General features: G+C 32.8%; 2 protein-coding genes across 2 annotated transcripts; both read right to left on the bottom strand.

Moving 5' to 3' along the window:
• Positions 1 to 2,097: 2,097 nt before the first annotated feature.
• On the bottom strand, positions 2,098 to 3,963 carry LOC111019990 (uncharacterized). Its single transcript, XM_022296519.2, has 2 exons — positions 3,227 to 3,963; positions 2,098 to 2,435 (listed from the first exon to the last, which is right to left on the bottom strand). Exons 1-2 carry the CDS (start codon positions 3,878 to 3,880, stop codon positions 2,274 to 2,276), a joined length of 816 nt encoding a protein of 271 aa, XP_022152211.2. The 5' UTR covers positions 3,881 to 3,963; the 3' UTR covers positions 2,098 to 2,273.
• Positions 3,964 to 10,466: 6,503 nt separating this feature from the next.
• Positions 10,467 to 16,629, bottom strand: LOC111019991 (cellulose synthase A catalytic subunit 3 [UDP-forming]). The gene is made up of 14 exons (XM_022296521.2): positions 16,254 to 16,629; positions 15,975 to 16,170; positions 15,670 to 15,836; positions 15,500 to 15,569; positions 15,159 to 15,360; positions 14,345 to 14,611; positions 13,908 to 14,253; positions 13,669 to 13,806; positions 13,417 to 13,542; positions 13,120 to 13,332; positions 12,725 to 12,989; positions 12,137 to 12,339; positions 11,580 to 11,930; positions 10,467 to 11,406 (listed from the first exon to the last, which is right to left on the bottom strand). The coding sequence occupies exons 1-14, from the start codon at positions 16,275 to 16,277 to the stop codon at positions 10,822 to 10,824; spliced, it is 3,153 nt and encodes a 1,050-aa protein (XP_022152213.1). The 5' UTR covers positions 16,278 to 16,629; the 3' UTR covers positions 10,467 to 10,821.
• Between the last annotated feature and the right edge of the window lie 7,401 nt (positions 16,630 to 24,030).

The raw sequence follows: 24,030 nt of genomic DNA, 5'->3' as shown, positions 1-24,030 counted from the left end.
TTCAAGTCAGTGAGATTTGAACGATGGAAAGCTTACGTCCAATTATTTTACATTTGAAAAACACCCATATATGTATGATATATAAGGGTGGTTAGTTGAGTCAAGTTTGGTCAAAAATGCAATTTTAGATTGAGTATTAAGTTATAAATTTGTCTAACTCATTTTTCAGTCAGGTGATCCGACGTAATACATGAGTTATAGGCTTTTCGTATCATTTAGACTAAATATACGTTTTGATCCGAAATATTAAGGTGTTTTTTCAATTTGGTCTTAAATCTTTTAAAAGTTTCAATCTCATTTTAATGTATTGAATTTTTATTTGATTAATTCCTTATAATCACTAAACATTAAAATTAATGTACAAATAATCATGCAATTTCAAAATACGTTTGTTAATTGACTTTAAAAGTATTATATATTTTAATTTGACGAATAGACATAGTACTAACTCTTATATTGACAATGTACTCTCCTATATGATTTAGTATGGAGTAGTTTATTTGACCAAAAATTAGAAAATTGACCCATTAAAATGTTGGTATATTAGTGAGGGTCAAACTCATAAAAATTATTATTTTCTAATACATATGTCATCGTTGTTTTAGTTTTCGTAAGAACTTCATTTTTAAAAAATCCAATACATAAGAGATGAAATTGAAACTTTTAAAAGATTAGAGACCAACCTAAAAAAAATACTAGGAACTAACATATTTAGTTTATCCTTAACTTAAAAACTATATAAAGTGGTTGAATTTTGATCGAGAATATGTGTATTAATTAATTGAGCTATGCTTAAATTGACATTAATTTAAATTATTTGTCATCTCATTTAAGTTTTACTCTATATTAGGAGTAGGAAAAAGTAATTATATTTTATATATCCTTTTAACTTATGAAGGAAAAAATTTATTGAGATTGTGAAATAGGATAGATTTATAATTTCACTAGTCTTGTATTTGCGTGCAAGTATTAGGACTAAGAGGCTCTTTGCAGAGAGAGAGAGACATAATGGAGGATTTTATTTATTTTTTATTTACTGGTAGCCTTACAACTTACCTCAAATCTCTACCCTCTGTCTTAATCGATTAAACTATATTCAAAAGAATCTCATATCCCGAGGTTGAGTATATGACCTGGCCACCCCGAAAATTAACTCAACCCGTGAATACCCCCTATTTCTTATTTGGATAAAACTATTTATCATCGTATTGAAATTAATTAGAAATTAAATGAAATAATTTGTTTGTATTTTGTTTAGGGATGGGTAGGAAGCACATTTATGGTGAACAAATGGCCCATTAAAATTCTCAAATTGTTTCTAACCAAACGAGCAAACTCAGTTTGTGAATTGTACTGGGTTTAAATTAAAATAACAAATTCAACATTTTCTGGAGCAATATTCAATAACACATTCATTATCAACATCGTTTAAAACTTCAGCCAACTTCAAATTTACTAAGAAACAATCGGCTTAAAAAAACCTAGGTTAAATAACATTATGATATCAATACTTTAAATGAAATAAAAATTTTATTTCATCCTTAAACTTTAATCTTTGTACTTCCAATGATAGTTTAGTCCTTATCGCACACTCAAAAGAAAAACCTAATCAATGACAAAATGTGTTTAATAATAAATTATCATACAAAAATATTCAATACTTAATTTTGATAAGATTGCATTAAATTGTCAGAATTTTTAAACAATTACTAAATTTTAACTAAATTGTTACCATTAAAGTTCAAAGTCTAATTCTAAAGAAAAAAAATAATTACTTCGATGAAGTGCCAAGGACAAAACGTACTTTCTAACACAAATATATACAAGTGTAAAATTAATTAATAGAAATATATGATTCATTTTAAATAATAATAATAATAATAAATACAAATACTCAAAACACGTCCTGCAAAGTGCAAACTAACTCTATCATTGAGATAAACATATGAAACTTGAAAAATTTCAGCAGAAACCACTGATATGATGTTAAAGCCTCTTGTAAAATTCTTTTTAGAGCTATGCTTTGTGGATTCAAATCTGAAGAATGTAACATCCAACTTAATATTGGTGCATCTTTCTTATAATAAGAAACATTAGTGCATTCAAAATCAAGCTTTATGGCATTGGATTCAGAAACAAAAACAGAGTCAAGTACCAATAGGAAATAGATAACACACTATCCTTGAAAGTAAATGAATTCAACTGAAAGCATATACTATGGAGTTCCTAACAAAAACATTCCTCTTTTTGAAATCATACCAAATCTATGTGGCTTAAGCAGCAACCCTCTCAGCATCATCCAACAACAATGCCTTCACAGTCGGTTTGGCCAACAGATCAGTGTGCTCTTGGAATGGAGACTTGGTGAAGCGAGTCTCTCTCCAGAATTCGGGTGTGAGGAAACCGTAGGTTTTCAATAGACAATCAAAGGTTGCCTGAAAATAATGGAAATGTTCACACTTAAATAAGAAATCAAATCAGAACATAAAAAAAAAAAAACAGATTGCGGACACTAGTTCAAGTTCAGGATATGAATAATCTGTTTGAGTGATATCTCTAGCATGCAATTTCGAAAAGAAACTTTGCATCCATGTGCACCATATGCAAACAACAACTTCAAGAGCAATTGATTCCATGCCATTCAATCACAAGAATTATTTCAAGTACTATAATTTGAAACATCAATAAAAAAATTTGAAAAGTTACACATGATGCATTCCCACACCAAATCACCATAAAACTCCTACAAAACCTATAAACTAATTTCATATTTTCTCTTCTTGATACCAAAAAAACATATTCACCAAAAAATCAACCTCAAATAGACTATGATTCATAAAAGAATAGTCTTCCCAAAAGCGTATTCACTAATTTGTGAAAACCCACATGATTTATTTTACTCATCACTATTCTGGGCTAAACTACCTAGCAATTAAAACAATCATACAGTAGGTTAGAAAACCCATGTCCTTTATACAAGACACTCTTCCACAATCTCAAAGCAAAATAACATAAAAGATACCAAACAAAAAGATTTTAACTCTATTTTCATAATAGGAAATCAAACAACGAGAAGAAATTAAAACACAAACAGCCCACAATCACAAACATATCCATAAATAACTTTAAAACAGACCATGATTCAAAATCTAAACAAGGGTGAGGTATAAATGCCACTCTTAATACTGAATGCCGCAACAAAAAACTCAATTCATAAATAACATACCTTCACAAAGTTACCAAGAGTCTTAGTCGAACCCCTCGAAGAGGTAAAAACATCCTCAATACCAGCGAATTGCAGCACCTTCTTGGGAACCCTAGCGGCGACAATCCCAGCTCCACGAGGAGCAGGGACCATACGGACGGTGACAGAGCCACACTTTCCGGTGACCTTGCACGGTACAGTATGAGGCTTTCCGATCTTGTTCCCCCAGTAACCCCTCCTCACAGGGATGACCGACAACTTAGCCAATATGATCGAACCGCGAATAGCAGTCGCCACCTCCTTGCTGCACTTAACTCCCAATCCGACATGGCCATTGCCGTCGCCGACGACCACGAAGGCCTTAAACCTAGTTCTCTGACCGGCACGGGTCTGCTTCTGCACCGGCATGATCTTCATAACCTCATCCTTGAGGCTGGGGCCGATGAGAGTATCGACGATCTGGTGCTCCTTGATTGGGAGTGAGTGGAGGTAAATCTGCTCCAATGACTGAATCTTACCTTCCTTCACGAGACGGCCGAGCTTAGTGACTGGAACCCACTTCTCCTCTTCGTCGCGGCGGCCTGCACGACGGCGGCCGCGGCCACGGTCACCACCACGGCCTCTGCCGCCAAATCCCCTGCCGAAGCCGCCGCGTTCTCCTCCTCTTTCAGCCATGATTTAGGGTTCAAAGGTTATGCGGCACGAGAGAACGGGAGAGAAAATGGAAGTTTGGGATAGTATGAGGAAGAAGAAACCCTAAAGAAGGAATTTATATGGGTTTCTAGGTTTCATGGATTCAGCTTTTGGTGCTGCTTGGATATAGGAGTAGCATGACCCGCCTTTGGCCCAATTCTGTTTGGGCCCGTCTCAAGAATCTGATCCTGTCCGGCCCATGTTCCGGCCCAATTGAAGCCCATGATTCAATTCTATCCTATGGGATTTTTATTGGAGTCCCAATATTGCAATTAGGTTTAATTATGAATTTGATCCCTATGATTTGGACGTGATTTCAATACGATCTATATGATTTTTGTTTTAGTTTCGATTTAGTATCTGTTTCAATTTGGTCCCGAGTTAAACCTTGTAAATTGTATCTTAACATTATATTTGGAAAATACTTTGTTTCTTATCAATGAGGACAAACTTCACCATCACCCCCATTAAATATTTGACAACTTAGAGTGGGAAATAAAAAAATAAAAGTTTGTTTTTTAAATAATAAGTTGTCAATTTTTTAACGGTTGTGAGGATAAGATTTGGTCTTTATTGGTACAAAGTCAAGTATTTTTTATATTTTATTAGCTTGAAAAATGTACCTATTTGCTTAGCCAAAATCCTAATATAGTTTAGCCAAATAAAAAACATTGAAATTTAGTATTTAAACTTTTACGTAATTTTATTAAAATGCATCAACCAAGCATAATTCAGTAGCTAATATTCTTTACCTTTTATGAGAGGTTTAAATACAAATTTTTACCATGTATTTTATGATATGATATTCTTTAAAAATTAATCTCATAAATTTTCTAAGGGAGAGACAAAATTCGAACACACACGTGTACATCAATATATTAATATAAATACTAAAGTCACGTTTTTACTCATTTTTAAAAAAGCAAAATAAAGATAAGAACCAAACTTGTTATTCTTTAAGAAAGTTCAAGACCTAAAACATACATCTTGAAAGTTTAGAAAACAAAAATAGAATAAAAATTCGAAAGTTAAAAAAAGAAGAAGAAGAATTATAGTATGAGTAGCCCCGACTTTCTAATATAGGGTTGGGCCGGTTGGCTTAAAAATTTGGAAAACACTTGACTTCTTATAAGCGATGACCAAATATATCTTCCTCCTATTTGTTGTTCACTTCGTTCTTTTAGCTATGGTGGGTAGATCAAGATTGATCCTCGCTCATAAGGAGCCAAAATATTTTCTTAAAAATTTTAGTGAAATATATTCACTTTTCTATTAAATGCAATAGAAATAGACCAATAAAAATACTATCATCATCGGTGCCTAGATGAATATTATTATATTGTTCATTAGAAAACCGTAAAAGTTCAAAAATGAGATTTCAACACCAAAAAAAAAAGTAGAAAAGTTACCAAAAGGTGGAAGGACATGATTAAGCTAAGCTTTTTTCCTCAAGCATACCACTTTGCAACCTCTCTTATAGGAAGAACTCACTGTGAAAGCTCAAGAGAGAAGAGAAGACTCTGATTTTGAGCAGCAGCAAATCAAATCAAGCTCCACGGTCAAATGCAGCCGCTGCCCGAACCGCCACTCGTCGGTCCATCAAGACGCTGGCGGTGGTGCTGGCGGTGATCGCTTTTTTGGGCGTCGTTGCTGGAATCTTTGCTCGTCTCTGCGGGGGAAAGCATTCCCGCAGCGACGGCGAAAACGACATTGAAGGTTGGGTTGAACAGAGGTGCAAGAGCTGCATGGACGGCGGCCACCGGAGGAAGAGAAGAAGTGAGTTGATTGATTCATCGTAGGCTCTAGCAAAAATATATTGTTGAGTCCTTTTTTGCTTTTTTGTTTTTGCTGATCTTTCCGTGGGAATATTGATGTATTTTCAAATTGTGACATTTTTGTTAGTAGAACAAATATGAGTACCAAAATTTTAACTTGAAAAAAAGAGTAGATGTCACTTGTTATTGAGTTTTTTTCTTAAGTGGAGCGAGGAAATTTGAATTCATAACTTCTTCGTCGTTGGAGATATGTGGTTGAGTTAAGCTCGGCAATTGTTGAGTTATGTTCATAGATAACATTTAACATCTAAATTAGCTATATATTATAATAAAAGTAATATATTCACATAGCCAACTTGAACATAACTCATCAACACTATTAGAATTCACTTTTTTTTCGACGGAAAAAATCATTTGCAAAAGTCTAAATAGCATCGGAAAAAGCTCGATATTTTTCTCATCAAAATTTGTCGAGAGAGGACCATCGAGAGAACCTCATGCAGACGAAAATGATTAACGTTGGGAGTGTTACTAACACTTTATATTTTCGCCGAGAAACATGACTTTTCCAAAATAAAACGTCGTAAAAATTCCATCGAGATTTTTAAAATTTTTTGTATCTCGAGTTCGAATCTTCGCCTTCACATATTATTGTAGTAAAAGATAAAATGACACTTATTCACGCAAGTATATGATATTTTTCATTTTAGATTTTATATATATTGTTTATTTTAATTACGTATGTCATTAATTAAGTTTTATAAAAATGAGTTAGAAAACCAATTGTAAAAGCTAAAATGGTGTTTTTCTTGAAAGTTTAGACTTTAGAAACTAAAATAAAAAGAAACAAAATATTTGAAAAATGAAAAATTTGGAATAAAATAAATATGGAAGTTTTAGTGCCTTTGATATAGTTTCAAATCCCTTTCTACAAATAATATTGTCACAAAAAAAAACCAATAATATATAGGATAGTATTAAATTTTCATCAACATATCTAACATTTACATATTTTTATATATTTATAGATTTGACATCAACACGAGAAATAAATTGACATTTCCATAATATCACAAAAAAATTTAACAAAATATAAAAAAATATTAACAAACTATCACTAATATAGATATAATATTAATATTAATAAATTTTTTAATTTATTTAAAAGGAATGAAATGCTTATTTGTTATAAATTTTTTTATTTTTATAATTTTCCACAAATATGCGGTTTGATATTTTATCAACACTTAAATAAAATTGAAACCTCGACATTTCATCACGATTTGAAACCTTACTATATAAAACTTTAACTCTCTTTTTATCTCTCACATGTTTGACATAAAATTGTGCACGTTAGAATTTCTTCATATTTTCCTAAATCAAAAGTTTGATATAGATATTCGCATCTTTACAGACATGTCTATTTCAACATATTTCTTTCCGAAAATGTGCCCCCAAACATAATTCCATTTTTTAGTTATGGTAGAAATGCAAACGACACTAATTGTTTTTTTATATTTATGGCTTTAATGATAAGAATGTAACCTACGAGTTATTAATTTAGTTATTTGAGGAACTAAAATAAAACTTTTGAAATTTACACTAAATTAGAAACTCGAGTAAATTTTAGAGACCAAAACTATATTTTCATAAAATAAAGGTTTTAAATATAATTTTGGTTTTGTATTTTTAGTGTTTATTCATTTTGGTTTCTATACTTTCAAAACATCCTTATTTTTAAAGAGTAACTATTTTGGTCATTTTTATCTAATTTCTTTATTCATAATTTTAGCATGACACTTAATTCACTAAATTTTTTGAAATGTGGCCATAAATTTGAATTAAAATAATTTCATTATGTAAAAAATTTATAGATAGAGACCAAATTGATTTAATAGTAAAAGAACAAAAATAGACATTTTAAAAATACAAAGATTAAAATACTCCACCAAACAATTACCCCTTGCATATGTACAGGTATGAGGACAGTGCGATACCCTCAGGTATTGGGGCATAAAGGTCAAAGGGGGTCACCGACTCCTGGATAATAAAAAAAATACAAATATTAAAATGAACAAAAATTAAATTATAGTGACCAAAATGAACGTTCTAAAAATTTAGAGAGTAAACTAAAGCAAAAAGTCCGCACGCAAAAGGAATGTGGTTCTGGTTGAGGCTTTCTTTCCTTTATTAGTAAAGGGGGCGCGGGACGTTCGTGGAGTCAGAGACAAAAATAATATTTAAACCTATAATAAAATGTTCTTAAACTAGTTAATTTACACTCAATTATTTTGATTGTGTCAATACTGATTAATATCCTTGATTAATTCAAATAGAAAATCCTAAAATTACTTCTTATCTTTTGACCTCAGGAACTTATTCATTAGGTTTTCAAAATAGAAAGGCTAAAATTCTTTTTAAAAAAAACACATACACGGATCAAAACGTCACCGAACATGCACTAACTTAAACATAGCTCAACTAATCAAGATATATATTTTCGAACAAATTTCACCCTCACATATGGTAAAAAAAACATCATCTAAGCAAAAGTCTAGGACTTACAAACTACGAAATTATCAATGATCAAGTTTAAATTTTAGAATCTAAAAATAGAAAAATAAACAAAATATTATTATCTTGCAAAAGGCATCTAAGTTTGGCAAATAGAATATCAAATTCATATATCATATTACTCGTCCAAATCAAAAAACGAAATGGTCAATATGAATATAGTTCAACAGTAAAAATATGCAGCTCACGTAACGTGGTAAAGATATATTACTCGTTTTCTTGAGGTCGAGGTTCAAATCCTACGCTCCATCGGATCAAAAGAAAAAAAAAGTTCAAAACTAATATGAGAGAGAGAAAAGGGAAAAGATTTGGCAGTGAAGGGTCCCAAATCTCTTAAGTTTGTTACTTAAATGCATTTGGCACTCCCACTTTTGCAAAAGCTGTCTTCTTCACAAGCTTTCATTTTCTTGATTTAGTCCTTTGACAAGAAATCACTATTTCAAAGTCTTGTTGGTTTGTGTTACAAGGTACAACTGATGTACTGATTCATCATCATTCATTAGTATGATTGGGTTGTAGGGTAGGGTAAGTTCAAACAAAATCGACGATTATGTCGAGTCAGATTGGGTTTGTTTGTTGGTGACAACCTATTGGTGTAGCTAGTTTGGTTTGCTCAAACGTTGTCAGCGGTTTTGATTTTTCTAGTTCGTTTTTTTATCCAAAAAAAGAAATTAAGAAAAGAATAGAATAGAACTTCTTACCTCTTCACCACTTAAACTTTTTAACAACATAGACTAAAATGAAATGAAAAAAAAAAATCAAACATGAGAGACTAAAACGTATATTTAGTCCATTCTTTAAATGTTATATCGTGTGATCAACTTTCATTAGTATGGTTCGTTTTGGTACCTATTAATTTTGAATTTGATACAAGATTCGATATGTGGCTTAAAACACAAAATTTACATTATTTTAGGTAAAATATATTAAAATCTAAAAGACGCAAGAATCAAAATAGAATTGTACCAACTATTGAAGAGTTATCAACATACATTGTCAAAGAAAAAATGGACTAAAAATCAATAATATGAACCTATATATCTATATATATGGTGATCAACTAGAGATGAATGCTGACCGATAAACACCTAAATATTATTTTCTAAAATTTGACATATTACCTCTCGTAGCTAGACGAGAATTAGTTTTTTTTTTTAGAACAAGAATTAATTAGTAGTTATTACAAAATAACCCTTTTACTCTTTGCTACCATTGCTTCAAGTTAGGAATAGGAGGAAACTTTGGTTTTTTTAGTTCAAACACTTCTAGAGTGTAACCTTATGGGGATAAAACCTTTAATCTAATCAACTTTTAAATTTCACAACCTCTCTATTTAATTAAAAAAGAAGAAGAAACAATTTACTTCTTTGTAATCATGAACCAACTTAACTTTTATAATCTCGAGTAATATTATCATGCCAATTTAGGAACTGGCCTAGAAAACTATGCCTACAAATAAAAAGATGAATATTGAGCTGACCAAGTTCATTCTTATAAAATACTAATGTTACAAGTAGTATATATTGAATATATATCCAATGAAGAGGTTGTGAATTCGATCCCTCATCCTAGATGTTATACTAAAAAAACACCTCATCCTAGATGTTATACTAAAAAAACATTTGACAATTATTTTTTGACTTTTTGTTTTTTGTTATTTTGTTATTTCTATGTATGGTAACCCTTTTTTTTTCCTAAAAAAATTTAGATTAAGAAACTAAAAATATTAAATGAAATTAACTTTAAATTGAATATTCAAATTTATTATTTACATTTGATATTTATTATGTATTCTAACAATAAAAATAATAAAACAAATACTTTTATCCCTGACTTAATTTGATTGTTACCAAAATTTCTACACAATTTTAAAAATATTTTTGGAAATGAGAATCGAGAAACAGAAACAATTATCAAAAGCTTATGTTTCTAAAAAATTGAAAACGAAAAATGAAAAACAATAACCAGGAACGTTTTTAAAAAACTTAATTATTTTTCCTATAACACCTTTTTTCCTTGTAAAGTGAGAATCCCAAAGAAAAGCAACTCCCATAATTCAAAAATCTCCACCAATGGCCGTTGTAAAGTGATTATAAACAGTCACAGCTCTCTCCATAAACACAACAATTTTCAAACTCTCACTTTCTAGGAAAATTTTGAGCTCTTTTTCTCTCTCACTTTCTCTCTCACTTTAAAAATAAAAAACTTTCAAGACCAAGTTTGCAAAAAATAAAGAACCACCATATTTTACTCAATACATGAGAAAAAGGGAAAAATAATTAAGTATCATCTGTTTTATTTGTACATACAAAAACACTGAGGGGAAAAAAAATTGAAGATCATCATCAACTTCTGCAGTCAATCTCTTTCATAACTTCAAACTCTGAAACACCATCAAATAAATTAAACAATTACACATCGTCGATAGATAAGCTAGGTTTGTACCTGGATTAGCTTCGAGATTTCGGTTCAAGGACGAGAAACAGAAGAGAAGTTGCATGATCTGGAATAAGCTTTTGTTTTGAGAGTATTGTTTTTTTTCTTCTTCATCTCATCTGTGTAAATACATACCCTTTAGCAGTTGATTCCACATTGTTCGACATCAGGGCCAGTTACCCGGGTTGTGAAGGGATCGATTCGAACCCATAAAAGGGAGAAGATTGAGGCGAGAAGGATGGACCACACAACCACGATCGTGGGAGTTCGGTTCTGGCGACCCATCAGACCCTTGAGGAAGGGATAAAGATGAATAATCACCCAGAAAGCGAAGAACAGTTTTCCGAAAAGGGGACCCCAAGATTGATAGCCACTGTTAATGGCATAAGAAATTCCAGCAACAACTCCAACTATGTTGATGATAAGGAGAGTGGTTGGGGGAATGAGGAGAGTGGTCCACTTGAACATGTAGAGCTCAGCAAAATCTCCATCTTCGTCAGATGCTTTCGAGGTAACGGTAAAGTTGGTATCAATTCCTGCAAGAACTTTAAGGAGACCTTGGAAGACGGCAAACAGATGGGCTGACACACCTCCAATAACCCAGAACTGCTCGTTTCTCCACCATTCATCGATTCCGACACCACTCCATCTCATTTCCAGAATACCAGTGGCAAAGATGGAAAGAAAGAGAGAAATGAACCAGATGCTGGCAAGATTGCTTATCTGTAGAGAAAGAACAACCAAGAATATATGTTTCAGTGAATACTCGAGAAAGTTAGAAGTTTATACTCGGTCACAATCGGGACGATACGTTTGTAGCACGATTTTTATAAACTAAATGCATCTTTTTAATGTAGAAATCAATGACTAAGATATAAAAATGTAATCCATTTTACCTGAGGAATGATGAACTTTCCCGTGAGCAGACATATTGCAGGCAAGGTACAATAGGCAAGAAGAGGAATGGATGTTATTGGGTAAATGGTGGTGTTAACGTAAGCAAATCTCTCGAGCCATTTCAACCGTCCGCCATAACCATACCACATAGGGCAATGCCGACTGAAAAGAATTTCAACCGAACCTAACGCCCACCGAAGCACTTGGTTTAGACGATCAGAAAGATTAATAGGAGCAGATCCTTTAAATGCAGGGCGGTCTGGTATGCAATAGATTGATCTCCAACCACGGGCGTGCATCTTGAACCCTGTCAAAATATCTTCTGTGACAGAACCATAGATCCATCCAATCTGCACCACCAAATGTTAAACATCTTTTAGTAACTGAAAACATCATTAAAGGAATGAAGCAGTAATTTTTCGTTGGAAATGGGCAAAAAAACGTTATGGCAATGGGCGGATACAATTATTAGGCTTAAGGTCCAAATACTTTCTCATCTCTAGCAAATAAAAAATGAAACTTAAAGTAATGGCCTTAGAGGGAGATAGATCCGTACTTCACTTCCCCAGTCTGTTTTGTCCTCGTACCCGCAACTGATGACATGTATTGCTTCTTTAAGGAGAGATTCCGGAGTTGCAGACTGCGGCACACCGCCATTCTCCATTAGTGTGGAAGCAACAAATACAGCTGATTGACCAAACCTCTTCTCCAGGCTCATTTGTGACATTAGTAGCGACTTCTCATCATCAAACCCAGCACCTGCATCAAATGATATATGGAAATTAACGCCCCATTCGAAGATACAAACCAAAAAATTATGTTTCGCAATCTACAAGGAAGCAATTATACATTGATAGTTTCTCGCAGATATTGCTTCCTCTTCTTAAAGTGATATTCGAATTTTTGATATAGTCTCAACGATCTAAATATACAGTAAAAACTATGACCAGCTAAATGTTAAATAATCCTCATTTTGCAAATACATTTTAGAACTGGACTTAACTGGAGAAGAAAGCAAAATTTTTATATAATAAAAAATTGAGTTTAAAATGTCATAGAAAAGAAAAGAGATGTTTACAACTATGTACATGGCCACAGTGAACCTGGTAAATACTGCTGAAGCATAGAGAAATGGAAACTTTACCTTCAACTCCTTCCTCAATATCCTCGAGGTTGAATATTGGCACAGTGGGATCAACATTTTTACTTGATTGCTTCTTATCAGAGTCCTTTCTTTTCGACTTGGAACTTTTCTTTCTTGATTTCCCGAAGCAAGAGGAGAATAGCCCTGGTTTTTTATGCTTGGGCTTGAGTGGGGGTTCATAGCCATACAATGCAGTTCGGTTGAAAACACATCCTGTTCCCACATAAACCGGACCTTGGATGCCATCCAAGCCTCGAAGATTGATCTATAGTCCACATAAAATGTTAATAAATTAAGTAGAAAATAATGAAAGTGAAAGCTATTCAATAAAGTATGCAAATTCCAAACTGTACATCTGAAGAAAATCTAGATAAAGATGGCCAAACAGAACTTACATCAAAGAAAACAGTGTTACGGTTGGCATATCGATCATTTCTATCAATCCCATCAAATCTCTGAGGAAACTGAACATAGCAAACTGATTTTCCAAGATTAGGATCCATCAGAAAACACATAGATTCCCGCAATGCTTTACTGTTGTTTATGTAGTGATCACAATCAAGATTCAACAAGAAGGGTCCATTGGTAAGAACAGCAGAAACGCGCACCTGCACAGAGGTATTCTGTCATTCAAAGAAAGATATAAAAGTCTAGAGAAGTTGAGAAATATCTAAAGCCGTCTATCTACTCACAAGTGCATTCATAGCACCAGCCTTCTTGTGATGTTGGAAACCAGGACGCTTCTCACGAGAAACATACACTAAACGTGGAAGCTCATTACCCTCAGTATCGAGTCCTCCACTGTGCCCTAAGAAAACCTGAAAATTTATAAAGAAAGAAGAAAGGTGAGACTAGATTAAAATTATCAAAACAAAATTGAATGCAGCAATGAAGAACAAAGAGCACTAAGACAGGACTTTTATTCAAAATCCTGATGAACAGACCTGTATCATTCCTGGATGATCTCTAGTGTTATTTCCAGGCCATGGTGTACCATCTTGCATGACCCACCCTTCATCAGGAACTTTCTGTGCCTTAGCAACAAGTCCATTGACACGAATTTTAAACTCCTCGTATTCTCTCTGCGATACAAAAGCAGAGTCATATATGGAGATGATAAAGGAATTATAATGTTATGAACCCCTTGAAGAGAGAATAACAAGTAACAATGTGGTGTTACAACCTTCATTGCTCGCCGCTCCTTCACAAATGATGGATGGACCTTGTCCTTTAAGTAATCAATCTTCTGAGCAAAATACCACTCTGGTGCTCGTGGCTCAATGCTGTACTTCTTGCAGAAAGGAACCCATTTTCTGGCAAATTCTGATGTTTCAGACAGGGCTTCAAATGTTAACATAGCAGCTCCATCATCTGAGACATAGCAAGAAACTTTATCGACTGGATAGTCCACGGCGAGAATTGATAGGACTGTATTGGCTGTGACAAGGGGAGGTTCTTTCAGAGGGTCGACAGTACTGACAAAAATGTCAACAGCAGCCAACTGAGATGGCTCTCCTTCACGGTCATATCTGCAAACCAAAAATATTTGAAATTAAAAAGTTTCAAGGTATGACAAATTTCTGAGATTAAAATTTCTCATCATGAAAGCTAAAACCCTACCGTAGAGCAAGCCTATCAAGATATGTCTCACGATTTACAGGGAGCCATTTGGGGAACTGATCCAAAATCCAAGATACAGCAAACCATATCTCACAAATCACTGATATCAACCACAGAGCAAAGGCATTGGGAACTGGATTTGTTATACGGTAGTGCAGGAAGATGACAAGAATAACAAGCCGCAGAACTATGACCATCCTATAAGGGTTAATCCTAGAGGATGGAATAGAAACCTTCCTCGATAGAGGCTGGCGGGCTTCGTCATTTCTGTAATGCCAAAACATGAGATTAACTGTTAAAAAGAAAGTAAAAGAAAATAACATTTAGCAAATTAGTCATACAAAGCATAAACATCCCCAAAAAATGAAAGCAATTCATTTGTGAAAAGTACAGCATCATGCAGAAGTTAGACTAGTTGAATTCCGCTGACTTAACTCAAACTGACTACTGATCAAGAAATATGCAACCTGTGTAGTATGAGTTGTGACAAACATAAATAGTTGTCTAATGTTTATTTATAAGATTACTCTAACTAACAGAGATTAATGCTACCTGAGTTAAATACAGAATGTCCATTTGCATGTTGAAGACTCAGAGATGGAACACAAGTTTTCTTCAGAAGAAAAATAGAAAACGGGAACTTTCATGAAAGCAATATGACAGTACAGTAATGAGTAGATGGCTAAAATTACGTTTCTTTTTGGGTTTAGTTCACAAAATCATTTTATTCTTACATAGTTCATACAACAGTACAGTAGATATGTTAACTAAACTGAAAAATATACAGAACAAGATACCAAGTGAAGGCGCTTACAGTAAAGAATCATCGATAATGACATCAGTGCTGGCGTCAAAATCTGCACCACCCCTACCTTCAGAAGGAGCATGACTGACACTCATTGGTGGCACACTCTTGTCCTGCTTCACCTTCCAACTATCTATTCTCTCTTTCCAGGCCACATTGCCAAACCTAGCCGATCCCGAATCTCTCGATTGATCGATGATTCTATAGTTAGCTGCCAATTATCAAACAAATATTTCAATGGAACTCTCTTGACAAAAGACATATTTCTTCTCAGGAGCATCTCTCGACAAAAATTCTCTAAAACCCCCCTATAATTCAATCACTCAAAGATATCAAATGAATGAGTTTACCCCTGCTCCCACTTTCAGGAGATGCCATGGATAGCCGCTCCGGAGATGCAGCAGAGAGCTCTCCAGAAACCTAAACCATAGAGGATGTCACAAAATCACCCAATTCAATTCAAGTCCAACAAACATATACAAAATTGAATCAAACAAAGTTAGCTTCTAGATCAACTTACAGATCGTCCAGTGGTAAGCAAAGGAATATGGTTAAAAGATCCCTCCTTATCATAATTTGTATCCCAGCTGAGCGTGCGCTCTGGTACCTTATGGTGTCTTTCTTGACCCTCTGCTACTCCATTACCATTACCATCTTCCACAGCTTCTCCATTAACCGGAGGACTTCCTAAACGCCAAGAATAAACCGATCCCATTATCACTCATCGATGCAATTTCTCATCTCTTCAGTTCTTTAAGAATTACAAAATTAAAACTACACGGCCAAAGGAAAATGCTTGGGAAGAACGAATCAAAGATTCAATACCTTTGTGCCACTTGTATTTGGTCTTGCATTGAGGGCAAGACTGATTCCCATCTTTCCTCTCATACTCGTAACACGGACGGCAAACCGGAAATGCACAAACGTCGCACGCAACAAAAGGCTCGCCGTCGGCCGTCTTGCCGACGGAATCGCTGCAGATCTGACACACCTGGCCGCCCCCAATCTGTTTGGACGACTTCTGCAGAATCAAACGAAACCCAAATCACAAATACAGCTCCAAAGTCCAAACACAACTGGGAAAAGAAAGATAAAGTAAATTACCCCTGAATTAGCATCGACCTCCATAGCTGCTGGTCCACTCGAAGATCCTGCTCGATCCTGAGGAAATCAAGCAGCACTGAAAGTAACAACTCGTGTTACTTCATGGAAACTGAATGTGAGATCAATGAATGAATGGGGAATCTGTTAGAAAAGAAAGAAACGCAGCGATCTGTGAAGAAGAAAGCGATGGAAGAAGAAGTTGCAAGGAATTTAAGAGTCAGAGCTTTCAGAAAAGCCACCGACGCCGAAACATCACAGATCCAATCCACCCTTGTCTTCTAACATACAAATTTTCTTTCCTTTTCTTTTTCTTTTTCTTTTTCTCGCTGAAATTTTCTCACCATTTTCTATTCTGTTCTGATGAATTTTCCCTTTTTCTTTTTTTTTTTTACACTCTGAGCTCAAGTAGAACCGTAGAACACACCAAAGGGAGGTCTAGAACTTCCTTTTTCTTTTTTCTTCAAATGTTAAAAAAATATTATTTCAGTACGGTAATTTCATCTCTAATTTTATTTTGAATTAAAATATTTATTTTGGTTATTGTATTTAAAAAAAGTGAGCTTTTCTCCTAATTTTATTTTCAATTTTATTTTTTTATCACAATTTCAACATAACACTACATTTAATATATTTTTGAAAATGTAATCATGACTCATATTAAAATATTTTCGTTACCGGTAGAATTTGTGTTAAATTTTTTTAAACATAAATTAAAATTGTCACTTTTTTTAAGTATAGGGACCAAAATGAATTTTTTAATAGTACATAGACTAAAATACCACTGAGCTATGCTCGCTTTCGCAAACTAAAATTGATTATCGAGGGACCAAGATAAATATTTTGAAAATATATGGATTAAAACGGACCTAAGTTGAAAGTATAAAGACCCGAATAGTATTTTAACTCTTTTTTTATTATTATTTTATTAACTCTGCAACTTCATTATATAAACAGATATTTTTATTTTCTAATATAGGTTTATAAATAATGTTGAGAACATAATTTAACTAATCAAACATTACTTTTTTTATTTTTCGGTTTTAAATATTACTTCATATACTTTTAACTTTGTTTCATTTTGGTTTATATATATTTAATTTTTTTAATTCAGTTTTTATAATTTTAAAATGATTTCTATACCTTTAAAAAATGACTAATTTAGATTCTATTTAAAAAAAATTTAACACAAAATTTATACAAAATCATTTATATAAATTTATGGCTATGTTCAAGAAATTTGGTACATTCATTAAATTAACAAAACATGAACTAATATTTAAAACTTTATTTTTACTACAACAAAATGTAGTATAATGATTTTAACTTCCGATCTAAAAAAATATAAGTGTACGTCATTTAGCGTTAAATTATGCTTACATTGACGTCCAAACATTATTTGTCTTGGTTAAATCTTAAATATTAATTAATACTTATTTCAAATGATTCGTCTACTATTCTTAATTATTAATTTTGTACCTAAAGTTTGGAAACATTTTTTTTTTTTGTCTATAAGTTGATTTTTATTTTTATGTCTTTACTTTAATTTTTTTTAATGGAAGTGTAATTTACGAAGTAATATATAAAATGTTCATATTGTCATCTTAATGTCATAAATTATTATTTATACAAGGATGAAGAATCCATGATAAAATAAATTAGGTAACTCTTAATCAAACCTTAACAATGTGACTAGATTTGGAATTTATTAAAATTAAATATAATATAAAATTTTCAAAATTCTTTGGGCCAAATTAAAAATATAATAAATTATAGGAACCAAAAATATACTTTAGCCCAAATATTTCCCTAAAATATCATATAAAAAATTGACCAAAATTAAAATATTGAGTGAATGAACTTTTTTAGTTAATACTATTGATATTTTTTATATTAAAATATACCTTTTATTCATGTACTTCACGTTTATGTCAATTTCATTTTCCATATTTTTTAAAGTTAAATTTAACAAAAAGAAAAAATAACAAAACATCAGTTTTTTTAAATAAAACAATTTGGGACTACGAGGATTAAACTTTCAACATCGAAAAAAGGAGTACATACCAATAATCATTGACCAGTTCATATGGGCAATATTTAACAAAAATTAACTAGATCTCATGTTGAAGAAGAAAAAAAAAAGTCATCTACATCTAAATATATGGTTTACGTGATAGGATTGTTTCAATATTAAATATATAATTGTTACTTCAATTATTCAATAAATTATAATAGTCAACAAAGTTAGTTGCGGTAAATATGATATATATATATATATATATATATATATATATATGAGATTAGCTCAGTGGTAATGAACACCTATCTCTCATAGATCATGAGTTCAAAACTCCGCTAGATTTGATGTACTAACAAATATATACATCTGACAACTATTTTTTTTTTAAATTTTCGATATTTATTCAAAAACCTTTACACTAATTTCTTTTTCCAATAATATATATTACATGTTTTTATTACATGTTTTTTAGTACAACATGTGAAGTAGGGATTTTAACTCACACTCTTTTAATCAAATATAAATATCTTAATTAGTTGAGTTATATTCAGGTTGCCTACATTACATGATAGTGATAACTATCACTAATAGATATGCGAGGTTGAGATATATTAATGAATCTTTTTGCCTTTTAATTTTTTTTTATGTGTGTTGAGTTTAAAATTATGTCATACATGCTACTATTTTTTTGCTAAACCTTTTTATGCAACTACTCCCATGATTCTTGAGTAAGATTAATAAAATTTGTCAAAGTGAACATAGCTTGGTAGTAATTGACGTATATCTTCAATTAAGAGATTATGAGTTTGGTCTTCACACTTACATGTTGTACTAAAAAAAAAAGATAAATAAAATTTGAAAATAATAAGTAGAAGATAACACAATTAGTTACAAGGCGAAGTCCAATTCTTACCTCAAAGTAAAAAAATATTTAAATACTATTACCTCAATTCATTTTCGGTCCATGTATTTTCAAAATGTCTATTTTGGAATGTGCTTTCAATTTTTGTTCATTTTAGTCAATGTGTTTTCAAAATGTCTGTTTTGTCTCATACTTTTAAAAAGTGACAATTTTAGTCTTTATTGGTAAATTTTGACACAAACTTGACGCACAATAAAAAATTTGCCAACATGAACTTAGTTCAGCGGTTAATGCATTTTGTCCTTTCCCCAAAGGTAGGAGGTTCAACCCCATATTTCCACATTTATTGTACTAAAAAATAATGAAAATCTTTTAATACAAATTTAAGATAAGAAATTTATTGAATGTAGTGTCATGTCCAACTTATGATAAGAATAAATAAAATAAAAAATAAATAGACCAAAATTACCGCCTTATAAAAATATAGGGACCAAGACGAGTCTTTAAAAAAAAAAAAAAAGAGGATCAAAGTTAAAAAAGTATAATATTTAAACCTAAACAAATAGTGTATATATATTATATATAATAAACGACAATTCAGATTTTGCAGAAAAGGTTAATACCGACAATGAGCTGGTGAAACTGAAACTTGGCAGTGAAAGCTGTAGGCGCCACGTGGCACGAATTTCAATCCACTGGGTGACGTGGCAGAATATAAGTGGTCACTTTATAGAGGAGTTCACGGAATTGGGCGACAACTTGTGGGAGCTGTGACCGACACGACACCACCAGCAAATTTAAACAAACACGCCTGCGAGTACGATTATTTGGATACTTGCGCTCCTGAACGTCCGATTATCCGCCCTTGGCCAAATTACCTAAATGCCACTGGTATTGAAATTAGAGGAAGCGCGCGTGAAATAAAATTTGTAAGTCGAGCGCGTGAGGGGAGTAATTGGTGGTTTCGGTCACCAACCGGAGAGAGAAATTAGAAAATTTTATGAAAAATAAATAAATAAATAAAAAGACAAAATATAGCATGTGTATAATTTGATATTTGTCAGTTAGTGTCGGTGATGAGTTGGAAAAAGTTATTAAAAAAAAAATTTCTTTTAATATTCAAAATTAATTTGGTTGCTCTTCTGTTTGGTGTGCAATCCTATCTTCCTAAATTAGTTGTTTTGGAATGGATTTGAATAAAATGGATTTAGTGAATATATGTTTGGTATATTTATTTTTGAAAATTGTCTTCAAATTTTTTGATCGAAGTAAAGATTCTAAAAGTATATTTTCAGTGTTTTCCGATTTTGAATTTGAAATAAAAAAAAACGTTCTAAATTTATTTCAATTTTTGTTGAATTTAAAAGATTTAAAACATATATGTTAATAAATAAATTAATATTACTTTAAATTGAATTATATCAGTAACTGCCTTGGTTTAAATATATTAACACATCTGAATAATTTTTTAAATTGAGACTTAATTTCTAAATTTACTACCAAATACAAATCTAAAAAAACCTGAAATATAGAATACAAACTCTATTATTTATTGAATCCCTCGTTTTCAGATTACCAACCAAATGTACAATAAATTTTCCATATACAAATATATGTTGGATTTGTAAAGTGTGCAAACAAAATCCCACATTGGTTACGGAAGAGAATGATTCATGGTATATAAATGAAAGACAATTAATAATCTATTTGGTACGAGACCTTTTAGATGAAACAAAAATCAAAGTAGGGGCGCAAGAAAAAGGGACCAAATCGATTAAACCGATACAACCAATCGAAACTGACTGTCAGTTCGATTTCGATGTCGATTCATCAAATGATTAAAATTGAAAATAATCCGTTGGTTTCGGTTTTGGCTAAAAAACCGAATAAAAATCGACCCGAGCCGATTATTTCACTATGTATATATTTTAGAAACTTTTTTCTACTAAAACTGTTGGGTCCCGACAAACATAAGGGCCCAATTGTTTTAGCCTCTTTGTTTATGGATACGTTTTGACTTATTGAAAAGAAAAGAAAAGAAATAATAAAATAAAACATAGAAATATGTGAAGCTTGGGTTTTCCGTGTGTGTTTCGTGGGTCTTAGCTGAAGAACACGTAAAAAAAATTTGGGAGCTTTAGTGTGGGTGCGAAGAAGAAGAAAGGGAGAACATCAAACGATAATCACCGACATCCAACGTCCACGCCAACCTTCTCGCTCGAAATGCCAACATCCAACGTGACCGGCCGCGGCAAACTGGTCGACGGAGGGTGAAAAGTTGGCCTCGGTGAAGGAATCTTCGAAAAACCCGCGAAACCCGCCATGAACCACGATAGTCAGTTAACCCGCTAGATCGAACCGACAAATCAGCAGGTTATCAGTTCGGTGCTCGTGGCAGTTTGACATTGGTTTTCATTTATTTTTCAATTTTTAATTGGTTCGACATCGATTTTCTTCTAAAACCGAGCCGAACCGATCCGTTTATACCCCTACTTCAGATTAGAAGAAGAGGCACGTGCCTTGTTTTGAAAATACGAACTCATTTGTTTAAGCACATTTGATAGTAAAAATCCCTTTATTGTTTGGATCCCAAATAATCTTGTCACCAACATCACGGACAAGTGAAGTTGAATCAACAAAACAGGACCTTATCTTCTCTTTGTTCTAAATTCCTCTTGTGCTTATGAGGGTGTCAATGCTCTAATCTGTTATAGATTCATGAGTGAAGATAGGGTTGTAGTTGTTTTCTCTTGGTAGCTAGTGATCCTATTTTGACATTGTGACACCATTTCCAATCCTCATCTATATCTGCTTGCAAAAAGATCACAAATACTACCCTAGACATAAAACGGGTTATTTCCAATTTTCCTATTCACAAAGTTTCCAACTTTGAAATATTTGCCTCTTAGAATCCTAACAAGAAAGGCTATCTAGGTTTCTCAAAATTCGCCAGCTCAGTTTGGCCAAGATAGCTTTATTGAACGTATTTAACTTTCCCCCAATCCGTGCTCAAACAAAATCTCTTCCAACTGTGCCACTGAATTTTCTTTGTCTCGGTAGGTTAGCCCCACCAGAACTTGGCATACATTGTATTAATTTCATTACATAAGTCTAAGGGAAGTTTAAGACAACTCATCATGTAATTCGGAATTGCTTAAGCAACTGCCTTAATGAACAATTATTTTCACCCTGCTTGAAACATATTCTCCTTCCAACCTTGTAACGCCTTCCAAACTCTATCCTTAATTGGAAGTGTAATTTATTATTCCTTGACTTGTATTCTTACTAGCTATAAGTATAGATTTCTCGAAGTTTATCATTTGTCTCGAAACTTTCTTGTAGGAATTGAGAATTCGCTTTATGGTTTGACAATTCTTGGGGGTAACTTTGAAGTAGTAGATAACCCCTTGATAACTCTCCAAAAGAGAGTTATTTTAGTAAATAATTGAATTAATTTAGTGCTTCAATGTGATGTTACTTGTCCAATGAGCATGTAAAGCTAGGGATTGAGTGAAGAATTTATTTGAAATAGGAGCGTAAGTATAAAAGGATGAGGTTTACCCAATCGTGTCTATAAACTATTCTTCAAGCTTGTTTGTTTTACAATGGGATTTGGGAATGAATATTTCTGAGTATCTCGAGAGAGAGCCACGTTGATTTGGGCAGTTAGCATTGTGATTTTTGCTAAAGCATTCTCTGGGAGTGAGCGAAAGCGTTTATATTGATTCCCCTTGATTCCTTTCTTATTCTTAACCATTTCTCTGTTTATGTGTGCTTTTCTGCTGTTTTCGTGTGCCCTAGCATCTATTGTTATAATACTTTCTTTTTGCATTTCTATAGCATTTTACTTAGTTTAGTTGCACAAACACTGATTATCTTTTATTTGCATTTTTTGTATTCTTAACTCACCTTAGAGTAATATCCTTAGTCATTATGGATGATCTCGTTTATACTACAATCAACGAGAATAGCGTAGACTTGCACTTGCATTCACATCGGTTGTGGACATGCAACACCCCTCTACACATAAACGGAAAAGGATCTCTCTGTCGTGGTCCTCTTCTATGCTTGAAATTGGGGCTTGCCACTCCATTTAATAGCACTGCAAAGTTCGCAAATTCACATATTGCATAATCAAGGAGGTACATCTATGACACGAATCCATCTTTTTCATCACCTTTCTAAAACATACTAATTTCACTCTATTGTAAGCTTTGCTCATGTTAAGCTTCTGAGCTATCACTCCATCTCTTCCACTTTCAGTTCTTTTGTTGTTCAGCGCATGAATACATTCAAAGCCTATAATCACATTGTTGGAGATCAACCTTGATGGAATAAAAGCTGATTGGATTGGAGAAATAACTCCATAAAATACTTTTTTCAATCTGTTTGCTAGAGTTTTTTGCAATGATCTTGTATATTACACTACAAAAGCTGATCAACCTAAAATTTTCATATGTGGAGACTCCTTAAGCTTTGGAATGAGGACTATGAACATTTTATTCTGGTGTTTCACATTCGTTCTAGCATTGAGGAAACTAAGACGTAATTTTGTTGTCTAAATATATCCCAGTAATTTCGATGACTAAGGCCTGCAATCTGTCAGGTCCAAGCACTTTCGTGGGTGCATGGTGAATTATTTAGTTGACTCTTTATTATGAGACTTAGAGATCATTATCGGAATTGCTTTTAAAATTGTATTGATCTCTTTGTGATTCGGATTATCTGTCCAAAACAAATGTTGAAAATAAAACATCGCAATTCTACCTATGTCTTCCTTGTAGGAAAATAAAGGAAAAAATTGGAACTGAGAGGTAAAATTGGGGCGGAACCACTGCCTTGAAAGCAAAATCAGCACGACCTCAGTGCTAAATCGTTTTACTGTCGGTATGCTTCCC

Source organism: Momordica charantia, assembly GCF_013281855.1.
Source record: "Momordica charantia cultivar OHB3-1 chromosome 1 unlocalized genomic scaffold, Mcharantia_2.0 BLBB01000001.1, whole genome shotgun sequence".
Classification (NCBI taxonomy): Eukaryota; Viridiplantae; Streptophyta; class Magnoliopsida; order Cucurbitales; family Cucurbitaceae; genus Momordica; species Momordica charantia.
This window is presented reverse-complemented; position numbering and strand designations above follow the sequence as displayed.

Excerpts from the sequence above, each read along its gene's own strand:
- LOC111019990 (XM_022296519.2), bottom strand. The coding sequence starts at position 3,880 with ATGGCTGAAAGAGGAGGAGAACGCGGCGGCTTCGGCAGGGGATTTGGC. Across the intron at positions 2,436-3,226 it reads CTCTTGGTAACTTTGTGAAG|GCAACCTTTGATTGTCTATT; the intron begins GTATGTTATTTA and ends CATTATTTTCAG.
- LOC111019991 (XM_022296521.2), bottom strand. The coding sequence starts at position 16,277 with ATGGAGGTCGATGCTAATTCAGGG. Across the intron at positions 13,543-13,668 it reads ATCATCCAGGAATGATACAG|GTTTTCTTAGGGCACAGTGG; the intron begins GTCTGTTCATCA and ends ATAAATTTTCAG. Across the intron at positions 12,340-12,724 it reads TATTGAGGAAGGAGTTGAAG|GTGCTGGGTTTGATGATGAG; the intron begins GTAAAGTTTCCA and ends CATTTGATGCAG.